The sequence below is a fragment of the Copidosoma floridanum genome, unplaced genomic scaffold (genome assembly GCF_036245765.1).
Source record: "Copidosoma floridanum isolate Cflo_tuat_1 unplaced genomic scaffold, Cflo_Japanese_pri ptg000001l, whole genome shotgun sequence".
Taxonomy (NCBI): domain Eukaryota; kingdom Metazoa; phylum Arthropoda; class Insecta; order Hymenoptera; family Encyrtidae; genus Copidosoma; species Copidosoma floridanum.
In genome coordinates, this window is record NW_028321878.1 from 21,690,115 (window position 1) to 21,713,929 (window position 23,815).

The 23,815-nt window shown below is 36.6% G+C and overlaps 1 protein-coding gene across 2 annotated transcripts; it reads right to left on the minus strand.

Annotated features, from left to right (window-relative positions):
• Window positions 1-1,222: 1,222 nt before the first annotated feature.
• On the minus strand, window positions 1,223-4,656 carry LOC106647053 (leucine-rich repeat protein shoc-2). Of its 2 annotated transcripts, none has more exons than XM_089590926.1 (2): window positions 4,339-4,656; window positions 1,223-3,391 (listed from the first exon to the last, which is right to left on the minus strand). In XM_089590926.1, exons 1-2 carry the CDS (start codon window positions 4,462-4,464, stop codon window positions 1,781-1,783), a joined length of 1,737 nt encoding a protein of 578 aa, XP_089447052.1. In that variant the 5' UTR covers window positions 4,465-4,656; the 3' UTR covers window positions 1,223-1,780. The 2 variants fall into 2 exon arrangements, with proteins under 2 accessions (XP_089447052.1, XP_014218792.2); XM_014363306.2 differs by having other exon boundaries at window positions 4,333-4,656.
• Between the last annotated feature and the right edge of the window lie 19,159 nt (window positions 4,657-23,815).

Sequence of the window (23,815 nt, forward strand, 5' to 3'; positions counted from 1 at the left end):
TATCATATTTTTTACTATCAAATTAGAAAGTAATAACCCTAATATCGCATTTTTACAAAATACGATTTTTTCGACTTTCGAGTTCGATATCTCGAAAAGGAGGTAAGAAAGAATTTTTTTATTATTTTTCCTGTATTCCTGGCATCAAAATATACAAGAAACTACACTCAAATCACGGCGCCACAGAGATCGGAATCTCCCCTAGAATATTCTCATATATATACACATATATATATATGTAGAATGTATAAATATACATGTATATATATATATATATATACATTATGTAACCATTTCAATACGTATATATATATATGTACTACCTTTCTGACACTAATCCACCTGGTGAAAAACTTGGTACTGCTACAAAATTGCGACAGACCGCACAAAGCATTGAGGTGGTATATACTTTGTATCACCTGGGGCCGTACCATGGAGCTGTTCACATAGACATTTTTTGCTTAATTCAATGTGAACGTTCATATTGAAAAGGGGGTTCCACTGTTCCGCTAAACTCAAATTGAGTGAACAGACTGAACAGACCCATGCTGTGTTCTCTGTCAGTCAACGTAGTTGCGACCATAGGCTTTGTTGCCTGATGGAAAAAGAGGTATACGTCTGTTCAGTCTGTTATTCACTCAATTTGAGTTTAGAGGAACAGTGGAACCCCCTTTTCAATATGAACGTTTACATTGAATTAAGCAAAAAATGTCTATGTGAACAGCTCCCATATAACTATTTTTCTGTACATCGGCCTATGTTATAACATAGGCCCGCGAAGCTAAAAAAAGTTATATGGTACGGCTCCTGTCTTATCTTGCACCGTGGTTTACGTGCATTTACTTGAAATTAAGGTTATGGCAGTTTCGAAAACTCCATGTTGAATACTATGTAGAAAAACCTTGAAATTCTCTTAAGTATTTGAAAGCATAGAAAAGCATCAACTGCAGGTTTGAGGTTAAGCACAAAATTTTACTCAATTATTCCTTTGAACTTTCATATCAGATATCATGGTCTAAGATTTTTCATCACTACTTAATTTGACTCAACAAACAATATTAACAAATAATCGTTTAAAATTCTAGCAGTATTAATAAATATTAACTTTATAGTTGCACCTTTGACTCGGGAATCGTGAAAGAACCACCTTGATGCAAAAACTTTTCATTTTTAGTGTCTGTTATAACGGTGAAGGAAAAATATTTAAAAAACATTACACGAATTTAACAGGCATTTTTATTAGCTTTGATAACAAATTTACAAATGATGAGAAATGAAAAATTTTGAGAAAAAAATATTTAGTAATTTCATTACTCCAAAAATAAAACATTTTGTTATAGCTAAAGAAGAACTTTCCACTATGTCCTGTAATAGGTACCTGTTGCTACTTGCTACACAGTGAAAAAATGTATTTTTAATGAAAGACATCATTTTTGAATAAAGCTTATACTTAAAAACATGATTTTTACAATGCACTTCACGGGATATTTTACACTTTAGAATTTTGTGACAGATTTGAAACAAAAGTTTTCATCAGAGCAACTAAAACGGAAGACAGAGTTTCTTTTAGATAAAACTGTATTTGAATTCTTATACGTTTGTACAAATATATAAAAACACACATAACAAAAGGGCATATAACTTGTGGTCACAAAAAAATGCTAGAACGAAAAAGTGGCCAAGTTAATTAGGAAACTAAACTCAAATGCTTCCTATGAGCTAATAAAGTATTGTAGAAAATATTAAGTGTATAGTTCATTGACTTTAACATTAATTTGTTTTACATAGCCCTGTAAGGACCCTGCATTTTCAAATACTGAATAACAAAAGCAGGACCACCATTAACTATTTCTTGTGGTATCTGAGCTAGTGGACAATTCTCAATCGACATGACGGTGAGCTTTGAACAAAGTGCCAACTCAAATGGCAAATTATTTAGGTTTGGATTATCGTTGAGGTATAGATACTCGAGATTTTCTAATGTACCAATTTCTTCAGGTAAGAAATTTAGGTTATTCTCGCCAATACTTAAATGTGTTAAATTCGTAAGGTGACCAATGGCTCGTGGTAGACTGGTCAGTTGGTTAGACTGCAAAATGAGCTTTTGCAAACTCCTAAGAAAACCAATTTCGTTTGGTAAGACGTCAATTTTGTTCTCTTCTAGGTCAAGTACACGCAGCTTGCTCAAACTGGATATGGTGGCAGGAATGCGCTTCAACAAATTGTTAGATAGAATAAGCACTTCAAGATTCAATAGCTGGTGGATGTCTTCAGGAAGTTTGAGCAACTGATTTGTTCCAAGATTTAGCTCTACCATGTTAACCCACGTTCCGGTATCAAGCGGAAGAGCAGTCAGTTGGTTTTCTTTCATAACTAATTTGGTGAGATTTTTGGCTCTTGAGAAAATGCCATAAGGTATTTTATCAATTTTGTTGTGCTCTAGATTGATAGTTTGAACATTGGTAAATTGCGATGGCCCTCCAAATGGGTAAGCAGTGAAGGTATTTCTTGATAATGTGATAGCCTTTAATTGTGACAAGCTTGACAAAAGTCCATCAGGCAGTTGGGAGACTTGATTTCCTTCAACGCTCAATTCATCTAGCAGTTTGCAATTTGCTAAAGATTTTGGTATACTAGTTAAACGGTTATACCTTAAGCCTAACCTTGTAATATTGACCAAATTGCCAATCGTCTCTGGAATATCTACAAGCTCATTATGTTGCAAATCAAGAGTAGATAGTTGCACGCAGTTACCAATTTCTTGGGGTAAGTGCTCTAGCTGATTATGAGCAACATCCAGTGTCAGAAGATTGGTAAGTCTGCCAATACCAGCAGGAAGTTCTTTGATCTTGTTTTCCCTCATACTTAATATAGTTAAATTAGTCAAGTTTTGTATATTATCGCTTACAGTTTTGACTCTGTTAAAACGCAAGAACAGTGTTTTTAATGTTTTAAGCTTATACACTACATCTGGAATTTCATTTAGTTTATTGTGCCTCAAATCTAAAACTTGCAGTTGTTTCAAATTTTCTAGTGTGTCTGGTAAACTTGTCAAAGAATTTTCATTAAGAGCTAAAGTACTCAAATTCGTTAAATAACCTACTTCTGGAGGAAGAGTTACTAGTTTATTACCGTATAAATAAAATTCAACTAGATGAGTAAGGTCCTTCACACTACTCGGAAGGCTTGTAATACTAGACTTACTAAGGTCTAGCCTCTGGAGCTCTTCTTCTTTGCATCTCACAAACTCTTTGGCAATATCTAAGTCAGCTGGTATTGGCTTATTCTTTTTTGTGGTTGGCTTAGGTTTGTTTGATTCAGGATGTTTTACTGTGACAGTTTTTTTAACATCTCCAGAACTCCCTTTTTTTTCCTTGGGAAGTTCTTTCACCTATTTAAAATAATTTTTACCAATGTTAAAAAATTAAAAATTAGATTTACTAACGTTTAAGTTTACTAAAATTATACATTATAAGTAGCACTACAGTACAACTACCTATAATTTTAGTAGTACAAGTAAAAAACCTATAATTTTCCAAAACTCAGGTAGTTTTTTCTTATTATTGTTAGTCGTGCAAGGAATTAAGAATTCCTAACAATAACATTAATAATAATAATGAAAATAGTAATAATTCCAAAAACACTAACGATTATTAAAACATTCATACCTATCACACAGTCATTTTGATAATTGTAATGATAATACAAATAGTAATAAAATTTTGTTTGTAATTTAATTATAATAGATCGTTTTACAGAAATAATGGCTGATTACTGTTTTACAAAGGGTTTGTAGAGTGCCTTAAAAAACAAAAAAATAATCACGTTAAAATTTTTCAATTTCAATGCTAGGGCTTATCAAACAATTTTTCATCATATTACTTAGAACAGTTTGTTTGATAACAAAAGAGTTACAAGTATACTCAGCAGGACAGTCAAATGTGAATCTGCTTTAGGCTCACGAAGAAGTATATATGAAATTTTAGTTAGGTATTCATAATTTATTTCAAGTGCATCAATGTTTTTATATTCTACATACAAGTTTATTTACAAAAAGGTTAAACGACGTTGATACAAGATGACAAAATAACTGTAAAGTGATTAAATGAAAGTTTCAACTACTGTATTTATCGGTTGTGATAAGTGTTATAAAAAAAGAGACGCATTAAAAATTGTACACAGTGATTCATCATAGTAAACAAGTCAAAGGGCATAAATGTTGAAGCAGTCGTGTCAGTGATGTCAGTAGCGTAGCTATATATAGGTGTGCCTTTTTATGCTAGATGACAGATGCATGACGGCTATTTATTATATGTATATAGGTATACTAACCTGAACGCTTATGTTGGTGTCCGTGAGCTCACACGCCGCAGCTTCTGGCATGTTAGCGTCGCTGCCTGGAGGAGCAGCACTAGCCGGTAGACCGCAGCCCTCGAGGTATTCAGGGATGTCTTGTTCCTTCATGTGATCGTCACCCACTCAATTAACTCTGTTTATAGTTTGGCACTGATGCTTGCAGTCCTCGGGACTTTCTCCATGCACCCGCGACTGCTGACAACATCAATCGATGACCTTGGTGAGCTGCTGCTGTTGTATTCTGATTCTGAACGCACGTACTCCACTCCACCTTCAAGGGCTTCAAGCTTACTCTTTCCTAGCTTCCTCCCTGTCGACAGTGTGTCCATTACCGTAAAAGCAGGCACCGCCACCTAGTGTCTGAAAAATCGCCATAAATCGCCGCCAAAATATAAAAATAGCCATGAAAATCACCACATAGTTTTGCTATTTATTAATTAATTTAATTAAACAAAAAACATTCAAGTCACACATAATTGGTTATGTTAAAAGGTTTAGGTACAACTGAATGAAAATGGATAAAATTTTAAGTTATCATTAGTTAAATAACAGTTTATTTCGAATTAATGCATTTTTATAAAAAAATATTATCATGGATATCTTACATGCATCTTATAGTCATATATACATCTTACAAAGCTAATTATAATTAACGAGTTCTTTGGAAACATATAACAATATGTGTATGGATATAAGAAATCCACAAATACCTAATATCCCAGATTTGCCCATCAAAAAAATTTGTTTTTAAACAGGCAAGAAATTTGGGATATTTTTTTATGGATTTTCTCATTTATATTTTAATTTTTTTCTGGTATACTGATGCAAGGTACATCATAATCTTGCAATGCACTTATAAGTTCAGTCTCTTCTTCTACGATATTTTGTTCACTAGATGTTTCTGAAGTCTTATTGTACGCAGTCTTATAGTATAGTATGAGTCCTGTCTGCGAACGGTTGGATCTGGAACGACCGATCAAGAGTCGGGGCAGCTGATGATTGTAACGAAAGTGTCCGGCCCAGACTCCAGCCGTATCGATCATAGAGACCCGATAAGATTTACTTTCGGATCTCCTTGGAGATGCAGCTGGTACGAACCAACGGGCGTCTAAATTTCTCCAAAGTCGGACCTAGGGCGGGTCTTGCGGGGTCGCAGATGGGTTACTTCCAGATTCCCTTAGTACCTTTCAAGAGACTGCCAGCCCCAAGCGGTGGCGATCAGTCTGGAAACGGGGAGCAGCGTCAGCCGGTTTCCCCGGAGAATATCGCTGTGCACTTCTTCGTGCGTCGTTCTCCTCACCTCTACGTCTAAGGCAGGGAGCACGTCATCAGCCTTACTGATGAGTCCTGGCGTGCTCTCGGGACGAAACACCTTTTTCTCTCTTATAGACGACCTCTCGATCTCTATATATGTATATAAGCTAATGAATAAAATTTATACAGTATGATTTAAAATTATTAGGACTTACTATCTTCACCTGCACGCTTGTTTGATGGTACAGCCAAGGCTGCATTTATAAAATTTATAAAGATAGGAATATCTCGATCAATGATGTTTTGCCGATATGTCGAGATATGAATATCTTTATGATGTCCCATATATCTTGCTAGGTCATTTAACTCAGCGTTATTTAAATTTAGCTTTATACAAACAGTGGCCAGCTGCTTTCGCAGTATAGTAGCTGTAAATCTTACAGGATCTTCCATACCACTCTGTACAGCAAATTTTCTTAACGTTATGTAAGCAGATAAATGTCTGACAGCGTTTAAAGGTGTTTGAGGAAGAGCAAAGACGTAATCATTTTTTGAGTGAATATTTAAATTATGTCGATAACTTAGCAATAAATTGATACACATTTGGACTTGAGGCGTAACAAGCAGCTGTACATCACGTCTCTGCTTGCCTCTAGTGGTAATAAGAGCGTACTCCTTGGACAGATCTTGCAAACCTTCACTCAACTTATCGTACGATTTAGTAAACTCGTCAATTTTTTTCAGACATTCCCAATCGGTAATAAAAATTCGTTCCACATCTCCAGGACGTCTCCTGTTATACACTTCTAACGAAGTTAAGGTAAGCTTCAAAAGTTTTAGATAAATATCCAGCTTGAATTCTTCTTGAAGTGCATTATAATAATAAACCATCTCATCACTTAAGTACTTTAGGAAGGTGTTAATCTCTTCAGGTCTTGGTAACACGACTGAGCGATGCCGACTGAAGTTACCATAAGATTCCGCAGCCACTCTTGACAATCTTTGTTTGTAGTCACTTTGGATGCATCTCAAAAAATCTTCCGCAACTTGAGCTTGATCCTTACTATTTTGCTTAATGCACATGATAATGTGAGTGTTAGTAACTTTTGTTATAAGGGTAAACATATTTTGTGCTACTGTTGGATGACACAAGAATTCTGTACTTCTTCACCATTGTTAGCTAATTTTTCAATTGCCCTAATAACTGCTGCACTTCGTTCTGGAATGAGACAATCAGACATGTACTTCACTGTACTGTCTTCCTTTATGAGGGCTAATTTAATTTTTGACAACCGTCTGAGTTGAGTTATAATATTAGCTTTGTGTTGAGGTCCTCTTAAATAACACGTTATTTCGTTGCCATATTCAATTAGTAAGGGATCGTTGAGCATTGTTCTATATTCCTTATCTTGCCTTATAGATACTAATATATTGAAGCGCAAAAGATTATTACCTGTTGAAAGGCAACCTGGTACCATACGCTTCCCCATCTGACCCAGATCATGAGATTTTTCGGGATTTAGACCAGAGCAAATTTTAACGTGTTCAGTAAAACCCACCATCAACATCGTTTTCTTACACATATAGCATGATAAATATTCTATCACCTGCCTATCATTTTTCATTGGTTTCCTAGCAATACGAATGTCTCCTTGATTAATTTTATGTTGTAGATATAGTCACCTGCATACAATAAATTTTTCATTGGAGCGGTACTGTGAGCATTACTCACAGTTTTTTTTTTCATCGCAATAACTTCGGGTTCTTCTCCATGTTGTCGCAACATAATGGCGTTTAAGATGGGTTTGATCCTCACCACAAAACGTAAAAAAATGATTTAATCGCTTTCGTACGCCTTCTTCTTTTTTGGCAACTATAATTTTGTCATACTCTGGAGCCTCAAGTCCCTTAGTATTTTCTTTGGAACAGTTGTCAAAAATATTCGGTTTTTTAGGCTCGTGCGACTTTTTTTTGTAACTGATTGATTTGAAGATGAAGTTTCTTGAATTCTAGTAGTCTCTACTCTGTTGCATGTGAACACAGCCATTACATTTGTAGTGCAAAATCTTTAAAAAATCTACATTTTTCTGAAAAATCTACCAATTATTTATTCTAGTTTTCCAGTTTATTCTTAAAATCGTGAAGTATTCGAACTATCATTGTTTACTGTATTTAAGTGCATACTTCTTTATGATAAATTAATTCAGCTATGATTCTCAAAAATTAATATGTAGAGCTATGAAAAAGGCATTTTAAAGATTTTAACGTTAAGCTACTCGTCGTGAAAGTTCCACGAACTTTTTAATAAAAGCAACCGATGTCACGTGGTTGAAGATACCGACAATGCGGTTGTTACTATAACTACAAAAAAAAAAAAAATTAGCTGCCTTGCGTTGTGTGGCAAGAGGTATTTTTTGATGGTTTATCTTATCAACTACAAACAATCGAATAAATTTATGCGAATCATTGTGTGTTGCATACGATGTGAGATTAATTGATTGATTGCGATAGTTAAAAGAGCAATTTCAATTGTGAAATTTTAATATTTTGTAAAGTTATTCATCTATAAAAATATATATAGTGCCACCTTCCAAACAGAGGAAAAAAAATTTTTGTTAACTGTATGTGATTTACGCACTGTCAAAAATTTTGGTAACTATTTCTGAAAAATTACAATAACAATCGATTGTAGGTAAAAAGATTAATTGCTTACACAGAATACAAATTTTTTCTTTAAACCATACTCTGAGTTACAAGTGGTTGAAACTAGTATGTGTTGAATAAAAAAAGCTTCATTCAGTCTCTGCAAGACTCTTTAATCTAAAATACGCACTATTTATAAAGACTAAAGAATCTACTTTCATGTTTGTACATATATATGTAGTACGAATTTTGTCAACGCAATAACCACAAGGTATTGATAAGGAATGTAAATATAAGCACAAAAATATAATATATGTACGTAGTTAAATATTCACGTATAATTGGATGTAAGTTGAACTTTACTGGTAATGATCATATTTGATATAATCGTAGTAAAAGTATGAGTTTTCTTTTGCCTTCGGCTTTTTTTTGTCGTAAATAAGATGTTCACAATTTCTTAGGAGTTTTAGAATACACAAATTATGTTAAAATCCTTAAAAGTTATTTTAGTATTATAAAATTATAGAATTGCCTTGTATCAAAGTAACGATATTAATTTAATTTGTTTTGATGTTTCCGAAAAAAAATGTTGACTACATATATATAAATATTTATTTTTAACGAAACATAAATAAAAGAAATAAAAACAAAATGATACATTGAATAAAAAAAAAAAAAAAAAAATATCTACCATGAAGTGGATTTAAACCCTTAAGTGCAAAACAATCTACAAAGGGGCATAAGCCTTAACCATCTTAGCTATCCGAAGGACGGAAGGTGATTCTCTCGAAGTCAGATATGTTCATGGATATCCTCCGGAGCTTGTCCTACAGTTTACAGCAGTTAGGATGTGTGAAATTAATAAATTAGTGGTTAATTTTTTGAAAACATAAATGGATTTGGGAATTTTAAGAGTACGGGAAAGTTAAAAATTAATGTATTGAAATCAAAATTCTGTGTATATAATTAATGAGCATTTAGTTCCACGATTCAATTAAACAAGATTTATAGATAACATTGAAGCCAGAGTGAGAGCAAGTCAGTTAAATATATACATAGTACTCGGTTGCAGAGTCAAAAGACTCTCAAAAAAGAAAAACTCGTATCGTCGCTTGCTTTGGCTGTGCCTTCAGATATATACAGCTATATAGCCGACATTTCTACTCCTCTCCTCGAAGGCGCACATTCGGTATACCCCTTCTACGCGTCTCCAAAATGTGCGCCTATATGGACATTTCCACGCGAATCCACTCTTCTCATACTCCTACCGTAGCACAGTGAACTGTGCGAACGACTTGCATCCAGCAAAAAAAAAAAATACCAAAATTTGCGGAATTGTTTGCAGGTTTTGCAATTGCCATGCAAAAAATTGTCAGAGTATTATTTTTTTGTAAAAAAAATAAAATGTAGTACGTCCTGCGAGAATCTAATAAAATTATTATTTCGCCTTAACGGTAGAGTTTCTACTATTAAAATTATCACCAGTCATTTGCAATTTAATTTCCAGTGCGTGTGAGGATCGCAAAATAGTCGAATTAGTTATATTTATTAAATAAATAATCATATTTGTTTACGAGAGTAAGTCGAGTCATCTTACTCCCACCCCAGGCCAGGGCGCATGCGCACTACACCCAAAATACGCAGCGATGGGATCAGCGATGGGATATAGTTCCGGCCAGATTTGGGAATTCTCTAGGACCCAACCTCTCTGACGTGGTAAATCACTAGATCAAAAAAAAAATAGTACCGAAGGTGACGCGCAAGATTCAAATAAGGTCTAATAACACAAGCGCCTATCACCCAATAACCCGAAGCGCTTACTGGCCACTCTTTTAAATAAATAATTATTAGTAAATAATACAAGCGCCTATCACCTGATGACCCAGGGCGCTTACTGGCCACTCTTTTAAATAAATAATTAATAATAAATAACACAATAATTAATCATAAATATGTCAAGCACCTTCTTCCTGATGATCCAGGACACTTATTTGCAACACTATTAAATGATAAAAAGTTGATCGATAACATATTAAACATATCACAATTTTGATTGCTTATCTAGTACGACAAAGATCTTTTTAATTGGCGCTCTTGTAATTACTTGATAATTTAGTATTCAATAGTAGCCAGTAAGCACCCCGAGTCATCAGGTGATAGGCTCTTGTGTTATTAATAATTATTTACTTAAAAAGGTGGCCAGTAAGCACCCCGAGTCATCAGGTGATAGGCTCTTGTGTTATTAATAATTATTTACTTAAAAAGGTGGCCAGTAAGCGCCCTGGGTCATCAGGTGATAGGCGCTTGTGTTATTTACTAATAATTATTTGTTTAAAAAGAGTGGCCAGTAAGCGCCCTGGGTCATCAGGTGATAGGCGCTTGTATTATTTACTAATAATTATTTATTTAAAAGAGTGGCCAGTAAGCGCTTCGGGTTATTGGGTGATAGGCGCTTGTGTTATTAGACCTTATTTGAATCTTGCGCGTCACCTTCGGTACTATTTTTTTTTTGATCTAGTGATTTACCACGTCAGAGAGGTTGGGTCCTAGAGAATTCCCAAATCTGGCCGGAACTATATCCCATCGCTGATCCCATTGCTGCGTATTTTGGGTGTAGTGCGCATGCGCCCTGGCCTGGGGTGGGAGTAAGATGACTCGACTTACTCTCGTAAACAAATATGATTATTTATTTAATAAATATAACTAATTCGACTATTTTGCGATCCTCACACGCACTGGAAATTAAATTGCAAATGACTGGTGATAATTTTAATAGTAGAAACTCTACCGTTAAGGCGAAATAATAATTTTATTAGATTCTCGCAGGACGTACTACATTTTATTTTTTTTACAAAAAAATAATACTCTGACAATTTTTTGCATGGCAATTGCAAAACCTGCAAACAATTCCGCAAATTTTGGTATTTTTTTTTTTTGCTGGATGCAAGTCGTTCGCACAGTTCACTGTGCTACGGTAGGAGTATGAGAAGAGTGGATTCGCGTGGAAATGTCCATATAGGCGCACATTTTGGAGACGCGTAGAAGGGGTATACCGAATGTGCGCCTTCGAGGAGAGGAGTAGAAATGTCGGCTATATAGCTGTATATATCTGAAGGCACAGCCAAAGCAAGCGACGATACGAGTTTTTCTTTTTTGAGAGTCTTTTGACTCTGCAACCGAGTACTATGTATATATTTAACTGACTTGCTCTCACTCTGGCTTCAATGTTATCTATAAATCTTGTTTAATTGAATCGTGGAACTAAATGCTCATTAATTATATACACAGAATTTTGATTTCAATACATTAATTTTTAACTTTCCCGTACTCTTAAAATTCCCAAATCCATTTATGTTTTCAAAAAATTAACCACTAATTTATTAATTTCACACATCCTAACTGCTGTAAACTGTAGGACAAGCTCCGGAGGATATCCATGAACATATCTGACTTCGAGAGAATCACCTTCCGTCCTTCGGATAGCTAAGATGGTTAAGGCTTATGCCCCTTTGTAGATTGTTTTGCACTTAAGGGTTTAAATCCACTTCATGGTAGATATTTTTTTTTTTTTTTTTTTTATTCAATGTATCATTTTGTTTTTATTTCTTTTATTTATGTTTCGTTAAAAATAAATATTTATATATATGTAGTCAACATTTTTTTTCGGAAACATCAAAACAAATTAAATTAATATCGTTACTTTGATACAAGGCAATTCTATAATTTTATAATACTAAAATAACTTTTAAGGATTTTAACATAATTTGTGTATTCTAAAACTCCTAAGAAATTGTGAACATCTTATTTACGACAAAAAAAAGCCGAAGGCAAAAGAAAACTCATACTTTTACTACGATTATATCAAATATGATCATTACCAGTAAAGTTCAACTTACATCCAATTATACGTGAATATTTAACTACGTACATATATTATATTTTTGTGCTTATATTTACATTCCTTATCAATACCTTGTGGTTATTGCGTTGACAAAATTCGTACTACATATATATGTACAAACATGAAAGTAGATTCTTTAGTCTTTATAAATAGTGCGTATTTTAGATTAAAGAGTCTTGCAGAGACTGAATGAAGCTTTTTTTATTCAACACATACTAGTTTCAACCACTTGTAACTCAGAGTATGGTTTAAAGAAAAAATTTGTATTCTGTGTAAGCAATTAATCTTTTTACCTACAATCGATTGTTATTGTAATTTTTCAGAAATAGTTACCAAAATTTTTGACAGTGCGTAAATCACATACAGTTAACAAAAATTTTTTTTCCTCTGTTTGGAAGGTGGCACTATATATATTTTTATAGATGAATAACTTTACAAAATATTAAAATTTCACAATTGAAATTGCTCTTTTAACTATCGCAATCAATCAATTAATCTCACATCGTATGCAACACACAATGATTCGCATAAATTTATTCGATTGTTTGTAGTTGATAAGATAAACCATCAAAAAATACCTCTTGCCACACAACGCAAGGCAGCTAATTTTTTTTTTTTTTGTAGTTATAGTAACAACCGCATTGTCGGTATCTTCAACCACGTGACATCGGTTGCTTTTATTAAAAAGTTCGTGGAACTTTCACGACGAGTAGCTTAACGTTAAAATCTTTAAAATGCCTTTTTCATAGCTCTACATATTAATTTTTGAGAATCATAGCTGAATTAATTTATCATAAAGAAGTATGCACTTAAATACAGTAAACAATGATAGTTCGAATACTTCACGATTTTAAGAATAAACTGGAAAACTAGAATAAATAATTGGTAGATTTTTCAGAAAAATGTAGATTTTTTAAAGATTTTGCACTACAAATGTAATGGCTGTGTTCACATGCAACAGAGTAGAGACTACTAGAATTCAAGAAACTTCATCTTCAAATCAATCAGTTACAAAAAAAAGTCGCACGAGCCTAAAAAACCGAATATTTTTGACAACTGTTCCAAAGAAAATACTAAGGGACTTGAGGCTCCAGAGTATGACAAAATTATAGTTGCCAAAAAAGAAGAAGGCGTACGAAAGCGATTAAATCATTTTTTTACGTTTTGTGGTGAGGATCAAACCCATCTTAAACGCCATTATGTTGCGACAACATGGAGAAGAACCCGAAGTTATTGCGATGAAAAAAAAAACTGTGAGTAATGCTCACAGTACCGCTCCAATGAAAAATTTATTGTATGCAGGTGACTATATCTACAACATAAAATTAATCAAGGAGACATTCGTATTGCTAGGAAACCAATGAAAAATGATAGGCAGGTGATAGAATATTTATCATGCTATATGTGTAAGAAAACGATGTTGATGGTGGGTTTTACTGAACACGTTAAAATTTGCTCTGGTCTAAATCCCGAAAAATCTCATGATCTGGGTCAGATGGGGAAGCGTATGGTACCAGGTTGCCTTTCAACAGGTAATAATCTTTTGCGCTTCAATATATTAGTATCTATAAGGCAAGATAAGGAATATAGAACAATGCTCAACGATCCCTTACTAATTGAATATGGCAACGAAATAACGTGTTATTTAAGAGGACCTCAACACAAAGCTAATATTATAACTCAACTCAGACGGTTGTCAAAAATTAAATTAGCCCTCATAAAGGAAGACAGTACAGTGAAGTACATGTCTGATTGTCTCATTCCAGAACGAAGTGCAGCAGTTATTAGGGCAATTGAAAAATTAGCTAACAATGGTGAAGAAGTACAGAATTCTTGTGTCATCCAACAGTAGCACAAAATATGTTTACCCTTATAACAAAAGTTACTAACACTCACATTATCATGTGCATTAAGCAAAATAGTAAGGATCAAGCTCAAGTTGCGGAAGATTTTTTGAGATGCATCCAAAGTGACTACAAACAAAGATTGTCAAGAGTGGCTGCGGAATCTTATGGTAACTTCAGTCGGCATCGCTCAGTCGTGTTACCAAGACCTGAAGAGATTAACACCTTCCTAAAGTACTTAAGTGATGAGATGGTTTATTATTATAATGCACTTCAAGAAGAATTCAAGCTGGATATTTATCTAAAACTTTTGAAGCTTACCTTAACTTCGTTAGAAGTGTATAACAGGAGACGTCCTGGAGATGTGGAACGAATTTTTATTACCGATTGGGAATGTCTGAAAAAAATTGACGAGTTTACTAAATCGTACGATAAGTTGAGTGAAGGTTTGCAAGATCTGTCCAAGGAGTACGCTCTTATTACCACTAGAGGCAAGCAGAGACGTGATGTACAGCTGCTTGTTACGCCTCAAGTCCAAATGTGTATCAATTTATTGCTAAGTTATCGACATAATTTAAATATTCACTCAAAAAATGATTACGTCTTTGCTCTTCCTCAAACACCTTTAAACGCTGTCAGACATTTATCTGCTTACATAACGTTAAGAAAATTTGCTGTACAGAGTGGTATGGAAGATCCTGTAAGATTTACAGCTACTATACTGCGAAAGCAGCTGGCCACTGTTTGTATAAAGCTAAATTTAAATGACGCTGAGTTAAATGACCTAGCAAGATATATGGGACATCATAAAGATATTCATATCTCGACATATCGGCAAAACATCATTGATCGAGATATTCCTATCTTTATAAATTTTATAAATGCAGCCTTGGCTGTACCATCAAACAAGCGTGCAGGTGAAGATAGTAAGTCCTAATAATTTTAAATCATACTGTATAAATTTTATTCATTAGCTTATATACATATATAGAGATCGAGAGGTCGTCTATAAGAGAGAAAAAGGTGTTTCGTCCCGAGAGCACGCCAGGACTCATCAGTAAGGCTGATGACGTGCTCCCTGCCTTAGACGTAGAGGTGAGAAGAACGACGCACGAAGAAGTGCACAGCGATATTCTCCGGGGAAACCGGCTGACGCTGCTCCCCGTTTCCAGACTGATCGCCACCGCTTGGGGCTGGCAGTCTCTTGAAAGGTACTAAGGGAATCTGGAAGTAACCCATCTGCGACCCCGCAAGACCCGCCCTAGGTCCGACTTTGGAGAAATTTAGACGCCCGTTGGTTCGTACCAGCTGCATCTCCAAGGAGATCCGAAAGTAAATCTTATCGGGTCTCTATGATCGATACGGCTGGAGTCTGGGCCGGACACTTTCGTTACAATCATCAGCTGCCCCGACTCTTGATCGGTCGTTCCAGATCCAACCGTTCGCAGACAGCTTTGACGATGATCGCATCCACGGGGAACCTCGAGGCGGCGTGTCCGTCGGCTCCCGCCTGGAGCCACGTCGTTTGCTTGAAATGAGTAGGGGCGCAACTCCCTAAGGCCAAATATTCTATCGGTCTCTCATACTCATCTATCAAACAAAAGAGTTATCGGTCCGGACCGCGTCAAGGTTGCCAAAGGATAGTTCCTTTCCTTGAGCAGTTCAAATCGAGTTTGCGTTCAAAGGGGGGTCAGCGAGCATAGTGATCGGGACTACGCATAGACGTTCGTATTTGGTGCTTTCTCAAATATGCGCAGTCAACAATTGTCGTATGCTACACTAACTTAGCGTTCTAACTTTTTCATTTTTTCGTAAATGGTAACGTACATTCTCATAGGCAGCAATACTTAAGTTTACCGCCTGCTTTCTAATTCTTGGCTCTCAGCCAACCGGTCAAGCTTTGCCTCGTGTTCGATCCCTTACTTAGACTCATGGTCAGGTCACCCAATCTCAGTGGAGAAAAGCTTTCCGCACCATCCGTTTTTCAGTTCACGATCTTAACGAGGCAGCTCAACTGGCCGTGGTGTTCTTATGGCGACACATGCCTTGACCTGGCGCTTCTGCGCTTCAGGTCTTGAGCTGATACAATCACAGCTCTGATCGCAATCGGACCATGGTCCTTATTTGTCCTCAGTAGGGTCATTCTCTTTCTAACCTTGCAAAGGGCCCAGCTACTTCCGTTGGGGTCCATGCGAGAGTCAGTCAGTTGCTCTTTGCATTTCTCTTTTTTCACACTTACTTGCTTTTCTCCTTTTGCTTTTTGCGTTTCGCTCCTACTTGTAATCATTGACAGATTTTTGTTCATCTGCGCTCATGGAAGAAGGAGATGCGCAAAGTATCAGGCGTTTGACCAGAACAACCTGCTGCCCCCAATCGCAGTGTACTTTATGCGCTTCGTTTTTCTAAAGAAAGGGGTTCAAGAGCCTTAGTCTCTCAACCAGGTGGTCAGTACCAGTTCCGGGTCTCCGTTAATGCAACGTTCCTGCACTCACGCCCTAGTGCAAGTCGTTGAAGCATCAAGTTCGATTACCGTATTCAGAGAAGATGGCGCTCGTCTTCCCTGGCTCGGGGTCACTCGGGCTTGCCACACCCGTGTCGTCATTTTTTGATGACGGCCCCCTGAGGATTCTGAAACAGGGATAACCACTTCACTATACCTTTGGTCATTCAGTTCTTTCAACTTCACCTTACCTTGGTATAGCTAATCCTGATTTTGCCGCCATTGCAAGTCCCTTCACTATTGGGACTCGCGGCGTTACCATTCAGCGTCGCGCGGAAACATCAGGTTAGGCACTTACCAAAGCTACAACGTAGAACACGCTTCGCAGTGGTTTCGCTAAATAGACGTAGAGGTATGGGTTTTAGATTGACTCGATCGCTCGTATATATGAATCGTGCGGGAATTTCGCCGCTTGACGGGAGCAAATTATTAGGGGCTTGGCCACCTGGCGAGTAGAGCCTGAAGCGCGAGAGATGTGAGACGCCACATCCCTCCCCGCCTAGTCACGACGATGGTGTAACAGGAGGAAGTGACGATATGAAAGTCGAGGGTGTGAAGGCATGAGAGGGAAAAAGATGTTGAGAAAAAGTCTCGTTGGATCTCCGGGTCTTCCACGCTCCGTTGCGAGAGATGCAGGGCGCGTTGCCGCCGTGCGTGAACGAGTTCGTGCGATGAGCGAATCGTGTTGTGCGGGGCGCGTTGCCACCGTGCGTGAATGGGTTCGTGCGATGAGCGAATCGTGTGGGGATTAGCTGCGTTAGCGTGTACCCAGCGTGGAGGATGCGGAGATGCGTAAGAGTATAGGTTCGAAGGGTAGGATCGCCAATATAGAAATATAGAAGTATCCTGGCAGGATTGCCAATATAGAAATATAGAAGTATCCTGGCAGGATCGCCAATATAGAGATCGTGTAGGTTCGAAGGGTAGGATCGCCAATATTGAGATCGAGAGGTCGTCTATAAGAGAGAAAAAGGTGTTTCGTCCCGAGAGCACGCCAGGACTCATCAGGGGCCGTACCATAAAACTATTTTTCTGTACATCGGCCTATGTAGTATGTTATAACATAGGCCCGCGAAGCTAAAAAAAGTTATATGGTACGGCTCCAGTAAGGCTGATGACGTGCTCCCTGCCTTAGACACAGAGGTGTGGGTTTTAGATTGACTCGATCGCGCTTACATATGAATCGTGCGGGAATTCCGCCGCTTGACGGGAGCAAACTATTAGGGACTTGACCACCTGGCGAGTAGAGCCTGAAGCGCGAGAGATGTGAGACGCCACACATACTTTACTGCATTTTTTTTAGAATCTAGGTACATCTAAATACCTAAGAACGCCATTAGATAAGTCTGTAAATTAAAAAAAAAACATTTTTATTAGTTTTAATTTGTTATCCAACGTCGTTCTTTTGCAATTTCATTCATTTATTACGACAGCATTTTATTTTCTTTGTGCCCTCTAATTATAAGTTTGATTTCAACTTTCTTAAAAACTTGTGTGTAGCAATAATGATTTCTTCGTTTATTGTGTAAGCTGGAACATTGTTACGGAATGAAAGCACTTTTTTCATCAAGTGAGGCTGCTATATGTATGGCATACATTACGTATTTAGTTTCATCCGTTTTTTTAAAGCTGCGTAGATTTTTAAGTTATCGAGCTTTATGAAAAAAGAATTTATGTAGTTTGATTCGAATCAACCGTATATCACTTATTTTTTTTAAGGAGGTTTGATCGTTTTTCAGGAGATTTATTCTCTCGCTGAAAAAAAAAGTTGTACTTTAACATGCTGGAAGTACGTATAAGTTTACATATTTTTTATTAGCCAAATTTTCAAGCGAAAAATTCTGAAAATTGCATGATTGAACATTGCTCTTACGGGTGAAAGTAATTATTCAGACTTTGTTGCACAAATTTCGAAGCTAGAGATTTATTTACGATAAAAAAAAATTTTAAATGGATAGCTTAACTTTTACGGAAGACTTTCGTATTAAAAAATGTGTACCTTATCAGGAATTTAAAAGAAATATCTATGCAAACGCAAACAAGGTCGTGAGCAGCTCTTATGCTAAGTGTATGGGAGTGTATAAAGCATCGTCTGCTGTCAGCTGATCTTTTCACACAGAGCGAGACGTCTTTACAAAATTGCTTCTATAATTTGTTAAATTTTGATCTGAAACTTGGCCCAGCCTTTTTTAAGAGTTCAAACTATACTGGTGTGCAAAAAAAATTTTATTTTTAAAAAACTCATAACACACTTTTTTTCACGAAAGTTGCGTCTCCTCTTCCTTATTTTAGGTTATTTTTTATCATGTAAATAACACTTTTTTAACTTTTTCACTTGAACTATTGGAATCAAGCTGCTTCAAACTATGTAATGTAATTTGTTTATAACATATAATGGTTAACTTTTGAGCACTAACGAGTTGAACACAGTTAAATTAACCATGATGCAGTAGGTGAACGTTTTCATGCACAGTTAGTACAACTCACTGTAACACTGTGTCTTATGGGAGCCCCCACACACCCACTCTCCCCTTCCCCCGGAAAAATGACCGAACCTTCTTAAACTTTTTTAGATCTACCAAATTAATATTTATTCTAGTGAATCCATTAAGTTCCAACTTAATTAACCTTTACCATTTACTTGGTGTATTTTTGTTTAGTAAAAAAATTTTTGCGTATCCAGTTTTTGTATCATCACTTGATAATGCAGATAGTTTTCGACTTTTCAAATTATTTTTATTTGCATGCTTCTTCTATAGGCCTACATGTCTCAAATGAAGTCAGGTGTAATTTTGTTAATATGTAAGGTCATATAAAAAAGCTCTTTTTTTTCTTGTTGACGCATTTCTCTTACCTCATACTCTAGGCACTTCAATTTAGAAAAAAATATCAAATAAACAAAGTTTTCTGCAGAGGCTCTATAAAATAGCTATTTTCGTATTTCACATATCGTGTTTATTTCGTATTAAGCCTACGTTGCTGCTTGTAATACATATTGACTGTACAAGATCTTTGCTGTAAGAGAATTAGAGAATAGAAGTTAAGCATATTATTACCCCTTACTACCTCCATTTTTTTATATATTTTTAATAATACGCACATTTATTTTCTTACAATTTGCATTCAGCATACTATGTCTTGTACGTAGTACTTTTATATTATGTGTCATGCTCAGGCCAGAAATCTTTACCAATTTAAATTATATGCCCCCTTCATTACCTTTTTTAACTTACTATCTGAATTTCCTAAGGATTCTTGAATCACTTTAAGTTTGAGCAGCATCTTTGCCTAACTCAACTTGCTGTCTTTAGTTTTTTGTGATTCTATTCCAAGTCGCAACTTTGTTTTTATGTTTTCAAATTTTTTTTCTATTTTACTGACAAATTTCTTCTCAACACTATTACTTTGATTTTTTTCTTGTATTAATTTACTTTTTCATTTTATTAATTTTAAATCAAGAAAGCATACTGTTACTGCGCCACTGGATTTTATTACTTGTTCTGAATTTTTTATGATATAAAGTGCTTACATCTGACCCTTAGTACTTTTGTTATCTTTATAATTGACCTGGCTTTTTGTTACTTTTTCATTTAAAGTAAGCTTATTTTTTTACTATAAACTAAGTAGTTTTTGAGTCGTTGGCCTTGACTGTAAATTACACTTTTGACATCAACTTTTCTGCGATTCTTGCTTTATAAAGCACTTTATCTAGCATTTGAGCACATTTATGTACTCGAAAACGTATTGACCTTTAAAAAAATTCAATGTTTATTATCTTTTTCCTACTTTTTCGTTTTTCATTTTTTTTGCTTAAAACTTTATTTCCAGATCTTTTTACGTTAGCATTCATAGATTTTTTAAGTTTTATTGCTGAATCTCTTTCTTCGTTCGTGATCCATTCGATTTTTTTCTTCAATGTGAATCGACTGATCGCTTTAGAACATTTTGGCATTGCTATACTATCATCTGTTTTAGTCGAGTTTTTGTTACTCTTGCTTTCCGTACTTTGTTTCCTTTTTTTTTCTAAATCTACTGTTAGCTATTTTTTCAATCTGCTCACTATAGTTTCTCTTTTTTTTAACACTACCCATACTTATATATTTTCTTTCAAACCTCTTTAACCTACTGGTTTTACTACCTAACCCTTCTTTTTTCATACCAATCAGCTCTTTGGTTACGTACTTACTTTGAATGTTTATTTTGTCTTTCTTGCAAGGATGTTTCAGTTAAAACTGTATTTATTTTTTATTTAATTGTCGTAATTAACTTGTGACGTTCCCTTTTGCGTCACGCTGTTCTTTAAGAACGAATAAAACAAATAATATGGGACTTTGCCCGGAAGGGAGAGTCGAGATGACGAGGGAGAAAAATGTCTACATGCGCGTGATGAAGCGATGTGTGTCATAATTTTGAATCGTCTACGAGCTAAAAAAAAAAAACACTAGCACACACTGTGCGGATATCCTTCTCCTCGGCCGAATGGAACACAGAATGATTTGGGAGGATAAAGGATGAGGAACGGGCACTCGTCACGGTGGCTAAGCCATAGATCGAGGAGTCCCGGAACGATATGAAATTCCCGTCCTCGTACTTACGACCTTGGCGTTATTGCAGAACTGGAACCAGCGAGAGAGAGGGCTCCACCGCCATCCGATGCTTCCCAAGACGTTCGACGAAAGCTGAAATGATACTTGCATGCAAAGACGCCAAATTCAAAGAAACAAGCAAGGTGGGATTTTGTTTAAGTACCAAGGCTTTATTATAGCAAATTCAACAATGCATATATTTCTATAATGCATAGAAATCACTACATCAAGCAAAACGTAATATTTAAACAAAGGCGGACAGAAGTGAGCGAATAGCAAAGAAAAGAAAAGCAAGCGCTTAAGCGATAACAAATATGATCTTAAGCCAAAATTATAATATGTTTGAAATAATAACCAGCGCGATGCATTGAAGCAAATTATAGCGGTGCATTTAAGCTACTCTAAATCAAGCATTGAAGATAAATGTCTTGGTGCATTTAAGCGCGACACGAATGTATGGCGGATTCCCCGTTGGCACCAGAAAAATCAAGTGTCTCGATCAAGCCAGTACCATCGGAAGAATGCCTGTCGTCGTGCGCTCGCCGTGCCTGGATGGTGCTGTCGGATCGCTTGCGGTAGGCGCTGCCGAAACCCATTTCCTATGCGCCGATTGGTAACTTGCGGTGATGGGCCATGCATTGAAGCCCGAAAGCATTGCACTGCGCGCGGCGATCTACCTGCTCTCCGCCCTACGTGCACCTATTTAAAACACAATTAGTAGCAAGCACAGCGTTAGCTATCAACATAAAATTAGAACAAAAAATATTTCTACCTATAAACACAAGATATAATAAAGACCATCAATCACACATCGCTTCACCCATTATTAAGAATAAATTAATTAATTAATTCAAATTCGAGAGGCTAGTCGGTCACATTAGCCCCCTTGATGAAAATGAGTTTTTAAACCTAATACACAAATTTTCATCTAAAGAAGAAAAAACAAAAAAGAAAAAGAGCTTTAAACGTTGAATTCCGCACCTTATCGTTAATAATTCAACTACGCCTAAACTGCCACGTACATCGCGTAACTGGACCAAGTGTGTGATCGCAACTCAAAAATTTACTAGATCGAGATTTGCGTTAATCAACGAACAATACGAAAATAAGGGAGACAGTTATTGTACCCATCGTTTGAATAACTTCAAGCCACTGCTGGAAATCGTCCACATCCAAGTCGAAAATGTCGTCGCGATTTGCCTGCACAGCCGATGTGGAGTACTCGTGCAACAAGCCGAACGGGTCATTCGTTGTATCATCATTTCCTTCCTCTTCAGAAATCACTTGTTGCAACGAGGCGAGCTCGACCTCGAACCCCGAAGGAATCGTGGCTTTCTTCTTTATAATCATCCCCAGAGGCAAGTTCGGATAACGCTCCAAAGCTGGACGTGTGTCTTGAGCCACTGGCGATGACGAAATGGAATTTCCTTGCGCTCGGTCTCCCATCGTACCGACAACCTCGGTACATGCACTTCGTCCTACACTTATGGCTTTAGGCCCTCCAGCAGGCGTATTAACCGCTGCATTTTTCGTTAACTTCACCATTTTCAGGCGACGCTTACCACTTGGTGTTTTCATTGGAACGTATTTACAGCGCCCCGTAGGCACTCGTTCCGAGGTGAAAATTTCGCCAAGGAAGAATCCCGTACTATTTGCTGCAAGCATCTGCGGATTGACCCACAGCTGTACGTCGCGGCATTGTACAAGACTCCGGATAGACGAGCTTTCCATCGTAGCCGAAACACAACTAAAGGCAATTTATTATAAGGACGCTACATTAAAGGCTGTTCACGCAACTACTTGATCGAATTACGCAGTGTTTACAAAATACAAGCTAAACATAATATGGCTTCAACTGTGTTAAATGAAACTTTCCGCGAGTTTTGTTTTGTCGCTCGTCGTATAACTGGTAGGTATCGCCAAAAACACCAACGACCTTGCAAGGCCCTTCATATATAGCGAAAAACTTGGACAAGTATTTGTTCTCGGCATTGGATACGTTGAGCGCCTTCAACAACACAGAATCATTTATTTTAAACGTGAAATGCCGACGCTTGGCATTTTTCTTTTCCGCTCGCCGCTTTAGCATCCGATGCATATAATCACGAGCTAACATTAATTTTCCTTCTTTCGGAAGCGTCTGTAGCGCGGGAGTATTTAAATATCTCTCCCATAGGCGCTCGGGTTCTTTATTCAAAAATAACTCTGTGGGCGTAAACTGAGTGGATTCGTGAATTACTTTATTCATCAAGGAACAGATTAATTCGAGATGGTTGTACCAGGCAGCATGACTATTCGACAGTAGAGAGCGAAAAAAACGCGCTAATTCACGATGAACGCGCTCCACTGGATTCGACTGCGGATGACGTATGGACGAAAAAATGAGGGAAATTTCCAGATCGTTTAATTTGTGGAGCCATTTTTTCGAACTAAACTGCGTGCCATGGTCGTTTATGATTTTCATCGGTTTGCCATATTTTGGGATATAATCGCGAACAATACATCGAATTACCGCGTCTGTGGTAGCCTTTCGCAATGGATATAAAACAACGAATTTTGAGAACACGTCTACTGTCGACAGAATGTATTTATAACCGTATTTCGCGGTAGGTAGAGGGCCAAAAAAATCGATCGACAAAAGTTCATTTGGCCTTTCTATCAGTATCGGCCGATATTGTTCGTTAAATTTCTGCGTGATAATCTTGTTCACCTGACAATGGTGGTAGCGCTT